Genomic DNA, 18,288 nt, shown 5'->3' with positions numbered 1-18,288 from the left:
CCCCGCTCCCCATCCCCGCCCTGCTCCCCATCCCCGCTCCCCAACCCCACCCCGCTCCCCATCCCCACCCCGCTCCCCATCCCCACCCCGCTCCCCATCCCCACCCCGCTCCCCATCCCCTCCCCGCTCCCCATCCCCTCCCCGCTCCCCATCCCCTCCCCGCTCCCCATCACCACCCGCTCCCCATCCCCACCCGCTCCCCATCCCCACCCCGCTCCCCATCCCCACCACACTCCCCATCCCCACCCCACCCCGCTCCCCATCCCCACCCCACCCCGCTCCCCATCCCCACCCCACCCCGCTCCCCATCCCCACCCCACCCCGCTCCCCATCCCCACCCCACCCCGCTCCCCATCCCCACCCCGCTCCCCATCCCCACCCCACACCGCTCCCCATCCCCACCCCACCCCGCTCCCCACCCCCACCCCACCCCGCTCCCCACCCCCACCCCGCTCCCCATCCCCACCCCACCCCGCTCCCCATCCCCACCCCACCCCGCTCCCCATCCCCACCCCGCTCCCCATCCCCACCCCACCCCGCTCCCCATCCCCACCCCCGCTCCCCATCCCCACCCCACCCCGCTCCCCATCCCCACCCCACCCCGCTCCCCATCCCCGCACCGCTCCCCATCCCCCTTCCGCCTTCCCTCCCCTTCCCTCTCCACTCCCACTCTTCCTCCCTTCCCCTCCCCACCTCTTTCCTCCTCCACTCCCCCCTCCCTCCCCCCTCCCTCCCCCCTCCCTCCTCCCCTCCCTCCTCCCCTCCCTCCCCCCCCTCCCTCCCCCCCTCCCTCCCCCCCTCCCTCCCCCCCCTCCCCCCCCTCTTCCCCCCCCCTCCCCCCCTCCCTCCCCCCCCCTCCCCCCCTCCCTCCCCCCCCTCCCCCCCTCCCTCCCCCCCCTCCCTCCCTCCCCCCCCTCCCCTCCCTCCCTCCCCCCTCCCCTCCCTCCCCCCTCCCCTCCCTCCCCCCCTCCCCTCCCTCCCTCCCTCCCCTCCCTCCCTCCCTCCCCTCCCTCCCTCCCTCCCCTCCCTCCCTCCCCCCTCGCTCCCCCCCTCCCTCCCCCCCCTCCCTCCCCCCCTCGCTCCTCCCCTCGCTCCTCCCCCTCCCTCCCCCCTCCCCCCTCCCTCCCTCCCCTCTCCCTCCCTCCCCTCTCCCCCCTCCCTCCCTCCCCCTCTCCCCCCTCCCTCCCTCCCCTCTCCCCCCTCCCTCCCTCCCCTCTCCCCCCTCCCTCCCTCCCCTCTCCCCCCTCCCTCCCTCCCCTCTCCCTCCCTCCCCTCTCCCCTCCCTCCCTCCCCTCTCCCCTCCCTCCCTCCCCTCTCCCCTCCCTCCCTCCCCTCTCCCCTCCCTCCCTCCCCTCTCCCCTCCCTCCCCTCCCCTCTCCCTCCCCTCCCCTCTCCCTCCCTCACCCCTCCCCCCTCCCTCCCCACTCCCCCCTCCTCCCTCCCCCCTCCTCCCTCCCCCCTCCTCCCTCCCCCCTCCCCCCCTCCCTCCCCCCTCCCCCCCTCCCTCCCCCCTCCCTCCCCCCTCCCTCCCCCCTCCCTCCCCCCTCCCTCCCCCCTCCCTCCCCCTCCCTCCCCCCTCCCTCCCCCCCCCTCCCTCCCCCCTCCCTCCCCCCTCCCTCCCCCCTCCCTCCCCCCTCCCTCCCCCTCCCTCCCCCCTCCCCCTCCCCCTCCCCCCTCCCCCTCCCTCCCTTCCCCCTCCCCCTCCCTCCCTTCCCCCTCCCCCTCCCTCCCTTCCCCCTCCCCCTCCCTCCCTTCCCCCTCCCCCTCCCTCCCTTCCCCCTCCCCCCTCCCTCCCTTCCCCCTCCCCCTCCCTCCCTTCCCCCTCCCCCTCCCTCCCTTCCCCCTCCCCCTCCCTCCCTTCCCCCTCCCCCTCCCTCCCTTCCCCCTCCCCCTCCCTCCCTTCCCCCTCCCCCTCCCTCCCTTCCCCCTCCCCCTCCCTCCCTTCCCCCTCCCCCTCCCTCCCTTCCCCCTCCCTCCCTTCCCCCTCCCCCTCCCTCCCTTCCCCCTCCCCCTCCCTCCCTTCCCCCTCCCCCTCCCTCCCTTCCCCCTCCCCCTCCCTCCCTTCCCCCTCCCCCTCCCTCCCTTCCCCCTCCCTCCCTCCCTCCCTCCCACCCTCCCTCCCACCCTCCCTCCCTCCCTTCCACCCTCCCTTCCACCCTCCCTCCCTCCCTTCCACCCTCCCTCCCTCCCTCCACCCTCCCTCCCCCCTCCCTCCCTCCCTCCCTCCCCCCTCCCTCCCTCCCTCCCTCCCCCCTCCCTCCCTCCCTCCCTCCCCCCTCCCTCCCCCCTCCCTCCCTCCCTCCCCCCTCCCTCCCTCCCTCCCTCCCCCTCCCTCCCTCCCTCCCTCCCCCCTCCCTCCCTCCCTCCCTCCCTCCCCCCTCCCTCCCCCCTCCCTCCCCCCTCCCTCCCTCCCTCCCTCCCTCCCTCCCTCCCTCCCTCCCTCCCTCCCTCCCTCCCTCCCTCCCTCCCCCCTCCCTCCCCCCTCCCTCCCCCCTCCCTCCCCCCTCCCTCCCCCCTCCCTCCCCCCTCCCTCCCCCCTCCCTCCCCCCTCCCTCCCCCCTCCCTCCCCCTCCCTCCCCCTCCCTCCCTCCCTCCCTCCCTCCCTCCCTCCCTCCCTCCCCCCCCTCCCTCCCTCCCTCCCCCCTCCCTCCCTCCCTCCCCCCCTCCCTCCCCCCTCCCTCCCTCCCCCCTCCCTCCCCCCTCCCTCCCTCCCTCCCCCCTCCCTCCCCCCTCCCTCCCTCCCCCCTCCCTCCCCCCTCCCTCCCCCCTCCCTCCCTCCCCCCTCCCTCCCTCCCCCCTCCCTCCCTCCCCCCTCCCTCCCTCCCCCCTCCCTCCCTCCCCCCTCCCTCCCCCCTCCCTCCCTCCCTCCCTCCCCCCTCCCTCCCCCCTCCCTCCCTCCCTCCCCCCTCCCTCCCTCCCTCCCCCCTCCCTCCCTCCCTCCCCCCTCCCCCCTCCCTCCCTCCCTCCCCCCTCCCTCCCTCCCTCCCCCCTCCCTCCCTCCCTCCCCCCTCCCTCCCTCCCTCCCCCCTCCCTCCCTCCCCCCCCCCTCCCTCCCTCCCCCCTCCCTCCCTCCCCCCTCCCTCCCTCCCCCCTCCCTCCCTCCCCCCTTTCCTCCCTCCCCCCTCCCTCCCTCCCCCCTTTCCTCCCTTCCCCCCTTCCTTTCCTCCCTTCCCCCCTTCCTTTCCTCCCTTCCACCCTTCCTTTCCTCCCTTCCCCCCCTCTCCTGCCCCTCCCCCTCTCCTGCCCCTCCCCCTCTCTTGCCCCTCCCCCTCTCTTGCCCCTCCCCCTCTCCTGCCCCTCCCCCCTCCCCCTTTCCTGCCCCTCCCCCTTTCCTGCCCCTCCCCCTCCCCCTTTCCTGCCCCTCCCCCTCCCCCTTTCCTGCCCCTCCCCCTTTCCTGCCCCTCCCCCTTTCCTGCCCCTCCCCCTTTCCTTCCCCCGCCCCTTTCCTTCCCCCTCCGCTCCCCCTTCACTCCTCGCCCTCCGCCACTTCTCCCCCTCTGCCACCTCTTCCCCTTTCGCTTCACCTCTCCCCCTCCGCTTCACCTCTCCCCCTCCGCTTCACCTCTCCCCCTGTGCTTTGCCTCTCCCTCTGCTCCCCCTCCCCCGACCCACTTCCGTTCCCCCCATCTGTCCCCACTGCTCCCACCTCCCCCGGCCATTCCCTCCTCCCCCCTGCCACTTCCCCCCCCCTCACTTCCCCCCCCCCCCTCACTTCTGCTTCCCCTCCCGCTTTTGCTTCCCCCTCCCCCGGCCGCTTCCGCTTCCCCTTCCCCCGCCGCTTCCCCCCTCCCCCTGCTACTCTCCCCTCCCCCTGCCATGTATTTGTAGAAGCTCTTTGGATTCTCCTTTGCCTTATCTGCCAAAACGATCTCATGTCCCCTTTTTGCCCTCCTCATTTCTCTCTTAACTCTACTTCTACACCCTCTATACTCTTCAGGGGATCCATGTGACATAATGTTAATTTAAAAATGATAAACTATCATTGTTCCACAGGGGCAGGCTGAGGGTAAGGGAGCTTGTTTGTGCATTATATTTATTTATTTATTTTTCAGTTAAATTTGTGAAAAAAATCGGAGGTTTTTTATCAAAACAGGAAGTAGGCCCAGCAGCAGCCTGGGAAGGTTTTGGAGGGTTTAAAAGTAGGCTGCACCTTTGAGCGGGCAGTGTCGTTAGCGGGCAGCAGAGTGAGCAGGGGGCAGAGTGAGCGCTGAAGGGCTTTGGCTCAAAATGGGCTTCGGCGAGAACAGGCAGAGGCGAGAGTAGGTTTTATTTTCTTTTTCAGCAAGTTTATTCCTGTATTTCCCCAGAGTAAAAAAAAAGGCCAGGCAAGATGTTGGAATGCTCCTCTTGCAGGATGAGGGAGATCAGGGAGACCTCCGGTATCCCTGACGACAGCACCTGCAAAAGATGCATAGAACATAGAACATAGAACATTACAGCGCAGAACAGGCCCTTCGGCCCACGATGTTGCACCGACCAGTTAAAAAAAAAACTGTGACCCTCCAACCTAAACCAATTTCTTTTCGTCCATGAACCTATCTACGGATCTCTTAAACGCCCCCAAACTAGGCGCATTTACTACTGATGCTGGCAGGGCATTCCAATCCCTCACCAGCTGCAGCTGCTAGCAAAGCGTGTTAGGGAACTGGAGCAGGAGCTTGATGACCTCCATCTAATTCGGGAGAATGAGGAGTTTATAGACAGTAGCTTTCGGGAGATAGTTACACCTAAGCAGCAGAGCACAGGAAATTGGGTTACTGTAAGGGGAGGAAATGGAAATGTGAAAGGACAGGCAGAGCAGGGTTCCCCTGTGGCCATACCCCTCCACAACAGGTATACTGAATTGGATACTGTTGTGGGAGGTGCTTTACCTGGGACAAGCTGCGACAGCCGGAACTCTGATACTGAGTCTGGTTCTACAGCGCAAAAGGGTGGGATGAAGAAGAGGAGAGCAGTAGTGATAGGGGACTCGATGGTCAGAGGTACAGACCGGAGGTTCTGTGGTCGGGACAGAGACTCCCGCATGGTGTGTTGCCCCCCGGGTGCCAAGGTCAGCGATGTCTCTGATCGCGTGCACAGCGTTCTAAAGTGGGAAGGTGATCAGCCAGATGTTGTGGTACACGTCGGTACCAATGACGTGGGAAGGAAGAGTGAGGAGGTCCTAAAGAGTGAGTACAAAGAGCTTGGAAGGAAGTTAAAAAGCAGGACCCCGAGGGTAGTAATCTCAGGATTGCTACCTGTACCACGTGCCAGTGAGGGCAGGAGTAGGATGCTTGGGCGGATGAACACATGGCTGAGGAATTGGTGCAGGGGGCAGGGTTTCCAATTCTTGGATCATTGGGACCTCTTCTGGGGCAGTTGGGACCTGTACAAGAGAGACGGGTTACACCTAAACTACAAGGGGACCAATATACTTGCAGGGAGATTTGCTAGTGTTATTGGGGAGCGTTTAAACTGGATTTGCAGGGGGATGGGAACCAGAGTGCCAGAGCAGATAGTGGAGCGGGGGTAAAAAGACAGGTTAGTTCAAGCAAAATCACAAATGGAAGGGTAGAGTGTGGTGGAAATAATCTTTTGAGGTGTGTCTATTGCAATGCCAGGAGTATTGTGGGGAAGGCAGATGAGCTGAAGGCGTGGATAGACACATGGAAATATGACATTATAGCCATTAGTGAAACTTGGCTACAGGAGGGGCAGGACTGGCAGCTCAATGTTCCAGGGTTCCCATGTTTCAGGTGGGATAGAGGCAGAGGGAAAAAAGGTGGGGGGGTGGCATTGTTGGTCAGGGAAAATGTTACAGCGGTACTCAGGCAGGATAGATTAGGGAGCTTTCTACAGAGGCCCTATGGGTGGAGCTGAGAAACAGGAAAGGTATGACCACATTAATGGGGTTGTATTATAGACCACCCAATAGTCAGCGAGAATTGGAGGAGCAAATCAGCGGAGAGATAGCTGACAACTGCAAGAAACACAAAGTTGTGATAGATGGGGATTTTAATTTTCCACATATAGATTGGGACTCGCATACTGTTAAAGGTTTAGACGGGGTAGAGTTTGTAAAATGTGTTCAGGAGAATTTTCTACATCAGTATATAGAGGTGCCAACTAGAGAGGATGCGATATTGGATCTCCTATTGGGAAATGAGTTAGGGCAGGTGATGGATGTGAGTGTGAGGGAACACTTTGGATCCAGTGATCATAATGCCATTAGTTTCAACCTGATCGTGGATAAGGATAGATCTGGTCCTCGGGTTGAAGTTCTGAACTGGAAAAAGGCCAAATTTGATTAAATGAGAAGGGATCTGGGAAGTGTGGATTGGCACAGGCTGTTCTCTGGTAAGGATGTAAATGGAAAGTGGGAGGCCTTCAAAGGAGAAATTTTGAGAGTGCAGAGTTTGTATGTTCCTGTCAGGATTAAAGGCAAAGTAAATAAGAATAAGGAACCTTGGTTCTCGAGGGAGATTGTAACACTGATTAAGAGGAAGAGAGAGTTGTATGAAATTTACAAGCAGCAAGGAACACATCAGATGCTCGAGGAGTATAAAAAGTGCAAGAAGCTACTTAAGAGGGAAATCAGGAGGGCTAAAAGAAGACATGTGGTTGCTTTGGCACTCAGAGTGAAGGAAAATCCAAAGAGCTTCTATAGGTATGTTAGGAGCAAAAGGATAGTGAGGGATAAAATTGGTCCTCTTGAAGACCAGAGTGTTAGACTGTGTATGGAACCAAAAGAGATGGGGGAGATACTAAATGGTTTATTTGCATCCGTATTTACTGAGGAAACGGGCATGGAGTCTACGGAAATAGGACAAACTGGTAGGGAGGCCATGGAACCTTTACAGATTAAAGGGGAGGAGGTGCTCGCTGTCTTGAGGCAAATCAGAGTGGATAAATCCCCAGGACCGGACAGGGTATTCCCACGGACCTTGAGGGAAGCTAGTGTTGAACTTGCAGGGGCCCTGGCAGACATATTTAAAATGTCAGTATTCACGGGGGAGGTGCCGGATGAATGGAGGGTGGCTCATAGAACCATAGAACCATTGAAAATTACAGCTCAGAAACAGGCCTTTTGGCCCTTCTTGTCTGTGCCGAACCATTTTTTGCCTAGTCCCACTGACCTGCACTTGGACCATATCCCTCCACACCCCTCTCATCCATGAACCTGTCCAAGTTTTTCTTAAATGTTAAAAGTGACCCAGCATTTACCACTTTATCCGGCAGCTCATTCCACACTCCCACCACTCTCTGCGTGAAAAAGCCCCCCCTAATATTCCCTTTAAACTTTTCTCCTTTCACCCTTAACCCATGCCCTCTGGTTTTTTTCTCCCCTAGCCTCAGCGGAAAAAGCCTGCTTGCATTCACTCTATCTATACCCATCAAAATCTTATACACCTCTATCAAATCTCCCCTCAATCTTCTAGTCCCAACCTATTCAATCTCTCTCTGTAACTCAGCTTCTCAAGTCCCGGCAACATCCTTGTGAACCTTCTCTGCACTCTTTCAACCTTATTTACCTCATGTTGTTCCGTTGTTTAAAAAAGGTTCCAAAAGAAATCCGGGAAATTATAGGCCAGTAAGTTTGACGTCGGTGGTGGGCAAGTTATTGGAAGGTGTGATAAGGGATAGGATCTACAAATATTTGGATAGACAGGGACTTATTAGGGAGAGTCAACATGGCTTTGTGCGTGGTAGGTCATGTTTGACCAATCTATTAGAGTTTTTCGAGGAGGTTACCAGGAAAGTGGATGAAGGGAAGGCGGTGGATGTTGTCTACCTGGACTTCAGCAAGGCCTTTGACAAGGTCCCTCATGGGAGGTTAGTTAGGAAGGTTCAGTCGCTAGGTATACATGGGGAGGTAGTAAATTGGATTAGACACTGGCTCAATGGAAGAAGCCAGAGAGTGGTTGTGGAGGATTGCTTTTCTGAGTGGAGGCCTGTGACTAGTGGTGTGCTGCAGGGATCGGTGTTGGGTCCATTGTTGTTTGTCATCTATATCAATGATCTGGATGATAATGTGGTAAATTGGATCAACAAGTTTGCTGATGATCCAAAGATTGGAGGTGTAGTGGACAGTGAGGAAGGTTTTCAAAGCTTGCAGAGGGATTTGGACCAACTAGAAAAATGGACTGAAAAATGGCAAATGGAATTTAATGCAGACAAGTGTGAGATATTGCACATTGGAAGGACAAACCAAAGTAGAACCTACAGGGTAAATGGTAGGACTCTGAAGAGTGCAGTTGAACAGAGGGATCTGGGAATACAGGTACAGAATTCCCTAAAAGTGACGTCACAGGTGGATAGGGTCGTAAAGAGTGCCTTTGGTACATTGGCCTTTATAAATCGGAGTATCGAGTATAAAAGTTGGAGTGTTATGATAAGGTTATATAAGTCATGATGTGGAGATGCCGGCGTTGGACTGGGGTAAACACAGTAAGAAGTTTAACAACACCAGGTTAAAGTCCAACATGTTTATTTGGATAACAACAATTTGGATAACAGGTTTATTTGGATCAAATAAACCTGTTGGACTTTAACCTGGTGTTGTTAAACTTCTTACTAAGGTTATATAAGACATTGGTGAGGCCAAATTTGGAGTATTGTGTACAGTTTTGGTCACCTAGTTACAGCAAGGATGTAAATAAGGTTGAAAGAGTGCAGAGAAGGTTCACAAGGATGTTGCCGGGACTTGAGAAGCTGAGCTACAGAGAGAGATTGAATAGGTTGGGACTTTATTCCCTGGAGCGTAGAAGATTGAGGGGAGATTTGATAGAGGTGTATAAGATTTTGATGGGTATAGATAGAGTGAATGCAAGCAGGCTTTTTCTGCTGAGGCTAGGGGAGAAAAAAACCAGAGGGCATGGGTTAAGGGTGAAAGGAGAAAAGTTTAAAGGGAATATTAGGGGGGGGCTTCTTCACGCAGAGAGTGGTGGGAGTGAGGAATGAGCTGCCGGATAAAGTGGTAAATGCTTTTAACATTTAAGAAAAACTTGGACGGGTTCATGGATGAGAGGGGTGTGGAGGGATATGGTCCAAATGCAGGTCAGTAGGACTAGGCAAAAAATGGTTCGGCACAGACAAGAAGGGCCAAAAGGCCTGTTTCTGAGCTGTAATTTTCTATGGTTCTATTGTTCTATCAACTGGTCTCTGTTAGATTAGCTGTTCTCAATTAGGATGCATCATAGAGAAGGCAATCTGCAGATTTCCTAATACTTACCATAACCCAGTTATCTCGACTGGAAGTTCATGTGTGTGGATGTTAGATGAGAACAGTATCCAGATTTGGCTCAAGTGCCCTATTCGCAATCCCGTCAAAAACTATTCATGGAAGATCGGCATGTGGATGGGACAATTTAGGGGGTGAGGTAAACTGTGAAATCAGCAAGGGGAAACAAATCCTGGTGCAGATGGAATAAAACTGGAATTAAATAAAACCATCGAATCCCTACAGTGCATAAGAAGTCATTCAGCTCATCAAGGCTGCACCGACTCTGAAAGAACATCTCACCCAACCCCCCCTCCCCCGCTCTATTCCTGTAACCCTGCATATTTAGCATGGCCAATCCACTAACCTCCGCATCTTTGGATACTGAGGGGTCTCGATGAACTGTTTTCTACTAACAGGGCGTTTTACACCTGGTTTTGTCGAGATGCCTGCTAACTGGGAAAATCATTTGAATGATTGGTACCACAATCAGTAGGCAGATTTCTACCTGTTGCTGGGCAGATCACGTTCCATCATGCCTTGTTAAATTCTTGTTACTGCTGTTACTTGGCCGATCCATAACAGGAGATGCCTCAGATCATTAGAAAGACAGTGTGGGCTGGACAGACCCTTGAGCAGTGAGTCAGGTTCAGCCAGATGGGGTGATTGGGGTCCATGGTTGCTCAACTAATTATTTTTCCTTGGGTCACTGTTAGTTTGCAGTGTCAGCTTTTATGTAGCATGTAGAAAGTGCCTTGAGGCTGTAACTCTAGTGGAGGCAAAACTGCTGGTAAACCATGGAGAGCGAAGGAATGGGATTTGTACGAATAGCTTTAAAGTTTGCTTTTAAATGAGGCAAATGACAAATACACTAAAACCAATCAAGGTTTATTTGATTTTTCATGAAGAAAGCCGAGATGGGGGGATTATAGTTTGGTCCTCCTTGACTGCATTGTTTATTTACTTGGAAAACTATGCTTTTAAAAATACTTTGTGGTTGTGATCGTGTAAGTCAGGCTTGTTGCCTTTTGCCTCCTGTTCTTTTTCTTCAGGTTTTGTCATGGATTTAAGCAAAGTAATAATGCTGCAAAATGGTCATTTTGTGAAAAGATGTTGTTTTTAACCTGGCTGTAATCACTTACTTGCTGTATGATGTAGGAATATGGAAGCTCTGTCCATTTATCACCTAATCTGAGACCTGGAACAACTATCCACCACTGGAATGACCAGTTTTAGATACGTGTCAGTATCCCTCCAAGAATTTAATTCGGGTTTGGGGGTGAGAGAATCTGGTCAATTTTTCTGCCCGGGTTTAAGAGCATTCGCAACTGTGAATCATCGACTAACATTGGCATCTGTCTCCAAGATAGTCGACAGAATATCCTATTAATTAGCAAGAGATGAAAGTTTATTTTTAAATTCAACTCCTCCAATTCCAAAGATGCCATTTGGTAGTTCTCTGGCAATCCATAATTCCTGAATGGTACCAAATGACATCATTAATACAGATGTGGAGAGGAGCAACAGGAAATGACATCAGATAGAACAGTGTAGTAATTTCCATTATTGATTCATATCATGTAAAAAAAACAATTATAATATGAGTTGCGACAATTAATTTGTTTTCACTCAGTCATCAGTGAATACTCGCTTTACTGGATCAATTTGTCAACTTAATCACTCCTCCCGCTTCTCGCCTTACCCTAATCCAAGTGGAGGTTGTAATTTGTGATCTTTAACCTGCGTTCTCTGTGTTCTGTTTATCACAGTATGCCAGAACTAAGCCGCACTGGAATCTGGGACAGGAAAGCTGGACAGCAAACATCAAGGTAATGTAAAGTTAGTCCTTCTTGTTTTCAGCGTGTACTGAGATCATTCAGCGTGCATCATTCAATGAGATAGTTGCTGATCTATATCTCAACTCTATCAACCTGTCGTTTTTCTTGCAGCCTTCATTGCCTTGCTGAATAGCAATTTATCTCGTTCAGTTTGAAAATTTTCAGTTGAGCCTTAGCAGCTTTTTAGTAGGGGGGAAAGTTCCAGATTTCAGCTGGCCTTTATGTGAAGAAGTGTTACTGACATCACCCTGAACAGTCGAACTCGAATGTTAAGGTTTCTTGGACTCTGCAGCCATGGGAAACAATTTCTCTCCATCTACCTTATCAAATGCTTTAATCATATTAAACACCTCAATTAGATCACCTTGACTATTATTAGATCATCTTGAATATTCAAGCCTATTCTAATCAATCTGTCACAATTAACCCTTTCAGCTCTCATAACATTCTGGTGATCAATGTATTTCTGTTCTCCAGTTTATATTATGAGAATCAACTGTTTCAAACTTGCATAGTCAATCGATGAAAAATGGATTCTCATTGTTTTCTCAAAGAAGAAATTTCTGGCTGAATGATAGTAAGGATTTATTTTTAACTTTTTGTTATAGAATCCATAGAATCCCCACAATGCAGAAGGAGACCATTCGGCCCATTGAGTCTGCACCAACAAGAATCCCACCCAGCCCCTATCCCCGTAACCCCACATATTTACCCTGCTAATCCCCTGACACTGAGGTGTAATTTAACATGGGCAATCAACCTAACCCGCACATCTTTGGAGTGTGGGAGGAAACTGGAGTACCCGGAGGAAACCCACACATACATGGGGAGAATGTGCAAACTCCACACAGACACTCATTCAAGGTTGGAATTGAACCTGGGTCTCTGGCGCTGTGAGGCAGCAGTGCTAACCACGTGCCACCCTACCTAAAATATTCATCTAAAATATTTTTAAAAGCATAGTTTTCCAAGTAAATAAACAATGCAGTCAAGGAGGACCAAACTATAATTCCCACTTCGGCTTTCTTCATGAAAAACCTTGATAGGTTTTAGTGCACTTGTCATTACCATAGTAATACTACTTTTTGAATCTACAAATATTTAAATATTTCAGGAAAATTTAGTTCTAAAAATATGACAAATCCTTCATAAATGTGATCTGGGAGTCTGAATGGGGAGGAATTTGTAAAATGCGTACAGGAAGGTTCTTTGGAACAATATGTAGATAGCCCGACTAGAGAGGGGGCTATACTGGACCTAGTACTGGGGAATGAGCCCGGTCAGGTCTTCAAAGTTTCGGTTGGGGAACATGTGGCAAACAGTGACCACAATTCTGTTAGCTTTAGGATAGTGATGGAAAAGGATGAGTGGAGTCCCAAGGGTAAGGTGTTACATTGGGGAAAGGCTAACTTTAGTGGGATTAGGCAGAAATTGGCAGCTGTTGATTGGGAGAGGCTGTTTGAGGGTAAATCCATACCTGGCATGTGGGAGTCTTTTAAGGAACAGTTGTTAGGGCTGCAGGATAGGCATGTGCCTGTTAAAAAGAAGGATAGGAAGGGTAGGATTCGAGAACCGTGGATAACCAGGGAAATTGAGGGATTGGTCAAAAAGAAAAGAGAGGCGTACGTTAGGTCCAGGCAACTAAAAACGAAGGGAGCTCTGGAGGAATACAAAGAAAGTAGGAAAGAACTCAAACGAGGAATTAGAAGGGCAAAAAGGGGTCACGAAATGTCCTTGGCAGACAGGATTAAGGAGAATCCCAAGGCATTTTATTCACATGTTAGGAACAAAAGGGTTGTCAGGGAAAAAATCGGACCTCTCAGGGACAAAAGTGGGGAATTATGCTTAGAGCCCAAAAAAGTAGGGGAGATCCTAAATGAATACTTTGCGTCGGTATTCACAAAGGAGAGGGATGTGTTGACTGTGAGTGTCTTGGAGGGGAGTGTTGACCCGTCAGAGAAAATCTCCATTACAAGGGAGGAAGTGTTAGGTTTTTTAGGGAATATAAAGACTGACAAATCCCCAGGGCCTGATGGAATCTATCCCAGGCTGCTCAGGGAGACGAGAGATGAAATCGCTGGTCCTCTGACGCAAATCTTTGTCTCGTCACTGGACACAGGTGAGGTCCCAGAGGATTGGAGGATAGCTAATGTGGTCCCGTTATTTAAGAAGGGTAGGAAGGCTAACCCGGGAAATTATAGGCCGGTGAGCTTGACGTCCGTGGTAGGGAAGTTGTTGGAGAGGATTCTTAGAGATAGGATGTGCGCGCATTTAGAAGGGAATAAACTCATTAACGATAGTCAGCATGGTTTTGTGAGAGGGAGGTCATGCCTCACTAACCTGGTGGAGTTTTTTGAAGAAGTGACTAGAATGGTTGACGAGGGAAGGGCCGTGGATGTCGTCTTTATGGACTTTAGTAAAGCATTTGACAAAGTCCCTCATGGTAGGTTGGTGCAAAAGGTTGAATCTCATGGCTAGAGGGGCAGAGAACTGGCTTGTTCACAGAAGACAGAGGGTGGTAGTGGAAGGGTCTTTTTCCGGCTGGAGGCCTGTGACTAGTGGTGTTCCGCAGGGCTCTGTATTGGGACCTCTGCTGTTTGTGATTTATATAAACGATCTGGAAGAAGGTGTAACTGGGGTGATCAGTAAGTTTGCGGACGACACGAAAATGGCTGGACTTGCAGATAGTGAGGAACATTGTCAGAGGCTACAGAAGGATATAGATAGGCTGGAAATTTGGACAAAGAAATGGCAGATGGAGTTCAATCCAGATGAATGCGAAGTGATGCATTTTGGTAGAACTAATGTAGGGGGGAGCTATACGATAAATGGCAGAACCATAAAGGGTGTAGATACGCAGAGGGACCTGGGTGTGCAAGTCCACAGATCCTTGAAGGTGACGTCACAGGTGGAGAAGGTAGTGAGTAAGGCATATGGCATGCTTGCCTTTATAGGACGGGGCATAGAGTATAAAAGTTGGGGTCTGATGTTGCAGTTGTATAGAATGTTGGTTCGGCCGCATTTGGAATACTGCGTCCAGTTCTGGTCGCCACACTACGAGGAGGATGTGGAGGCTTTGGAGAGAGTGCAGAGGAGGTTTACCAGGATGTTGCCTGGTATGGAAGGGCTTAGTTATGATGAGAGATTGGGTAAACTGGGGTTGTTCTCAATGGAAAGACGGAGGATGAGGGGTGACCTAATAGAGGTGTATAAAATTATGAAAGGCATAGATAGGGTGAACATAGAACATAGAATATTACAGCGCAGTAGAGGCCCTTCGGCCCTCGATGTTGCGCCGACCAGTGGAACCAATCTAAAGCCCCTCTAATCTACACTATTCCAATATCCATATGTTTATCCAATAACCATTTGAATGCTCTTAATGTTGATGAGTCCACTACTGCTGCAGGCAGGGCATTCCACGCCCTTACTACTCTCTGAGTAAAGAACCTAAAGTCTCAGTGTGGGAGTGTTGCTCGGGCTGCAGTGGAGAGTGACAGTTGGTGTCTCAGTGAGGGAGTGCTGCTCGGGCTGCAATAGAGAGTGACAGTTGGTGTCTCAGTGAGGGAGTGCTGCTCGGGCTGCAGTAGAGAGTGACAGTTGGGGAAGTGTGGGGAAGTTTTTTTTTTTTTCTTGCTGGTAATGGCTTCAGGGATGGCAGTTCAGGCAGTATGCTGCATCTCCTGTGGGATGTATGTGGTGAGGAAATCCAGTAGTGTTTCAGGAGATTTTAGTTGTAAGAAGTGCATTAGATTGCAGCTTCTGGAGGAGCGTGTAAAGGAGCTGGAGGGGGAGGTAGAGGAACTCCGCATAATTCGGGAGGCGGAGGTGGAAGTTGATAGGAGTTATAGAGAAATAGTAACTCCTAGAAATGAGGCTTGGGTCAATGCCAGGAGGAGGGGTAAGAAGCAATCGGGAAGACAATCCCCTGGGGCGGTTCCCCTCCATAATAGGTTTTCGGTGCTGGAGGCTACAGTTGAGGAGGAATCAACTGAGCATAGAGAGCAGATCTCTGGGGGTGAGCCGAGTGAGAAAGCTCAGGTGGTTAGGGGCTGTAAAAGACTGGGCCTTGTGATTGGGGACTCCACAATTAAGGGGACAGATAGGAGGGTCGGAACTAAAGGTAGGGACTCAGGGTTGGTGTGTTGCCTACCAGGGGCTGGGGTCCGGGATGTGTCTGACAGGGTATTCAGGACTCTTAGGGGGGAGGGAGATAAACCACAAGTTATTGTACATGTGGGGACACACGACATAGGGAGGATAGGGGAAGGGGATATTAGGCAGGGATTTATGGAGTTGGGGTGGAAACTAAAGGCCAAGACTGACAGAGTGGTTATCTCTGGACTCTTGCCTGTACCACGGGATAGTTTAGAGAGGAATAGGGAGAGGGAAGGTTTGAATTCATGGCTGAAGGGATGGTGCAGGAGGGAGGGGTTCAGGTACTTAAGCAATTGGGGCTCGTACTGGGGAAGGTGTGACCTCTATGAGAAGGATGGTCTACACCTTAATCAGAAGGGGACCAATATCCTGGGGGGTAAATTTGCTAAGGCCATGCAGGGAGGTTTAAACTGATTCGGGGGGGGGGAGGGATCCTGAGTAGTGGGGCTGAAAGTGAGGGATGCATGGATGGGGACTGCTATGCACGGCATTGCAGAGGTGGGGTGGAGCAGGGTTTGAAATGTGTATACTTCAATGCCAGGAGTATTCGCAATAAAGTGGGTGAACTTGCAGCGTGGATCAGTACCTGGGACTTTGATGTTGTGGCTATTTCAGAGACATGGATAGAGCAGGGGCAGGAATGGATGCTGCAGGTCCCGGGGTTCAAATGTTTTAGTCGAAGTAGGGAAGGAGGTAGAAGAGGGGGAGGGGTAGCATTATTGGTCAGAGATTGTATCACAGTGTCAGAGAGGAGGTTTGATGAGGACTTATCTGTTGAGGTAGTATGGGCGGAGATTAGAAATAGGAGAGGAGAGGTCACCCTGTTGGGAGTCTTTTATGGACCTCCTAAAAGTTCTAGAGAGGTTGAGGAAAGGATTGCGGAGTCAATCCTGCTTAGGAGTGAAAGTAATAGGGCAATTGTTATGGGGGATTTTAACTTGACTAATATTGACTGGAATTGTTATAGCTCTAGCTCGTTAGAGGGGTCAGTTTTTGTTCAAAGCGTGCAGGAAGGTTTTTTGACTCAGTATGTAGACAGGCCAACTAGAGGTGAGGCTATATTGGATCTGGTGCTGGGAAATGAGCCAGACCAGGTGCTAGACTTGGAAGTTGGTGTGCATTTTGGTGATAGTGACCACAATTCGGTTACGTTCACCTTAGTGATGGAAAGGGATAGGCATGAACCTCGGGCCAGTGGTTTTAGCTGGGGGAAGGGTAATTATGAGGCTATTAGGAGAGAATTAGGAAACATAGGTTGGACTAGGAGATTACAGGGACTGGGAACGTCCGACATGTGGAGTTTTTTCAAGGAGCAGCTACTGCGAGTCTGTGATAGGTATGTCCCTGTCAGGCAAGGAGGAATTGGTAGGGCTAGGGAACCGTGGTGCACCAAAAAAGTTTCTTTGTTGGTTAAAAAGAAAAAGGAGGCTTATGTTCGGATGAGACGTGAGCACTCGGGTAGTGCACTAGAAAGCTTTAGATTGGCTAAGAGGGAGTTGAAGAGCGAGCTTAGAAGGGCTAAAAGGGGACATGAGAAGACTTTGGCGGATAGGGTTAAAGAGAATCCTAAGGCGTTCTATAGGTATGTCAAGAACAGAAGGTTGGTTAGGGCAAGTTTAGGGCCAGTTATAGATGGCAGAGGGAAGTTATGTGTGGAACCGGAGGAGATTGGTGAAGCATTGAACCAATATTTCTCTTCGGTGTTCACGCAAGGGGACATGAATATAGCTGAGGAGGACACTGGGTTGCAAGGGAGTAGAATAGACAGTATTACAGTTGATAAGGAGGATGTGCAGGATATTCTGGAGGGTCTGAAAATAGATAAATCCCCTGGTCCGGATGGGATTTATCCAAGGATTCTCTGGGAGGCAAGAGAAGTGATTGCAGAGCCTCTGGCTCTGATCTTCAGGTCGTCGTTGGCCTCTGGTATAGTACCAGAAGATTGGAGGTTAGCGAATGTTGTCCCATTGTTTAAGAAGGGGAACAGAGACTTCCCCGGGAATTATAGACCGGTGAGTCTCACTTCTGTTGTCGGCAAGATGTTGGAAAAAATTATAAGGGATAGGATTTATAGTTATTTGGAGAGTAATGAATTGATAGGTGATAGTCAGCATGGTTTTGTGGCAGGTAGGTCGTGCCTTACTAACCTTATTGAGTTTTTTGAGAAAGTGACCAAGGAGGTGGATGGGGGCAAGGCAGTGGACGTGGTATATATGGATTTTAGTAAGGCGTTTGATAAGGTTCACCATGGTAGGCTTCTGCAGAAAATGCAGATGTATGGGATTGGGGGTGATCTAGGAAATTGGATCAGGAATTGGCTAGCGGATAGGAAACAGAGGGTGGTGGTTGATAGTAAATATTCATCATGGAGTGCGGTTACAAGTGGTGTACCTCAGGGATCTGTTTTGGGGCCACTGCTGTTTGTAATATTTATTAATGATCTGGATGAGGGTATAGTTGGGTGGATTAGCAAATTTGCTGATGACACCAAAGTCGGTGGTGTGGTAGACAGTGAGGAAGGGTGTCGTAGTTTGCAGGAAGACTTAGACAGGTTGCAAAGTTGGGCCGAGAGGTGGCGGATGGAGTTTAATGCGGAGAAGTGTGAGGTAATTCACTTTGGTAGGAATAACAGATGTGTTGAGTATAGGGCTAACGGGAGGACTTTGAATAGTGTGGAGGAGCAGAGGGATCTAGGTGTATGTGTGCATAGATCCCTGAAAGTTGGGAATCAAGTAGATAAGGTTGTTAAGAAGGCATATGGTGTCTTGGCGTTTATTGGTAGGGGGATTGAATTTAGGAGTCGTAGCGTTATGTTGCAACTGTACACAACTCTGGTGCGGCCGCACTTGGAGTACTGTGTGCAGTTCTGGTCCCCACATTACAGGAAGGATGTGGAGGCTTTGGAGAGGGTGCAGAGGAGGTTTACCAGGATGTTGCCTGGTATGGAGGGGAGATCCTATGAGGAGAGGCTGAGGGATTTGGGATTGTTTTCGCTGGAAAGGCGGCGGCTAAGAGGGGATCTTATTGAAACATATAAGATGATTAGAGGTTTAGATAGGGTGGATAGTGATAGCCTTTTTCCTCTGATGGAGA

At 51.8% G+C, this 18,288-nt stretch overlaps 1 protein-coding gene across 1 annotated transcript in view; it reads left to right on the top strand.

Moving 5' to 3' along the window:
• Positions 1–18,288, top strand: part of LOC144494018 (regulating synaptic membrane exocytosis protein 1-like) — a gene marked incomplete at its 3' end in the record, with an annotated part of 567,179 nt that overhangs the window by 509,508 nt on the left and 39,383 nt on the right. The window contains exon 18 of the mRNA XM_078213592.1: positions 10,969–11,028. Coding sequence (XP_078069718.1) covers positions 10,969–11,028 — 60 coding nt within the window. The remainder of the gene's footprint in view (positions 1–10,968; positions 11,029–18,288) is intronic.

The sequence above is a fragment of the Mustelus asterias genome, chromosome 5, assembly GCF_964213995.1.
Source record: "Mustelus asterias chromosome 5, sMusAst1.hap1.1, whole genome shotgun sequence".
Taxonomy (NCBI): domain Eukaryota; kingdom Metazoa; phylum Chordata; class Chondrichthyes; order Carcharhiniformes; family Triakidae; genus Mustelus; species Mustelus asterias.
Note: the sequence above shows the minus strand (reverse complement) of the source record. Positions and strands in the feature narration are given on the sequence as shown.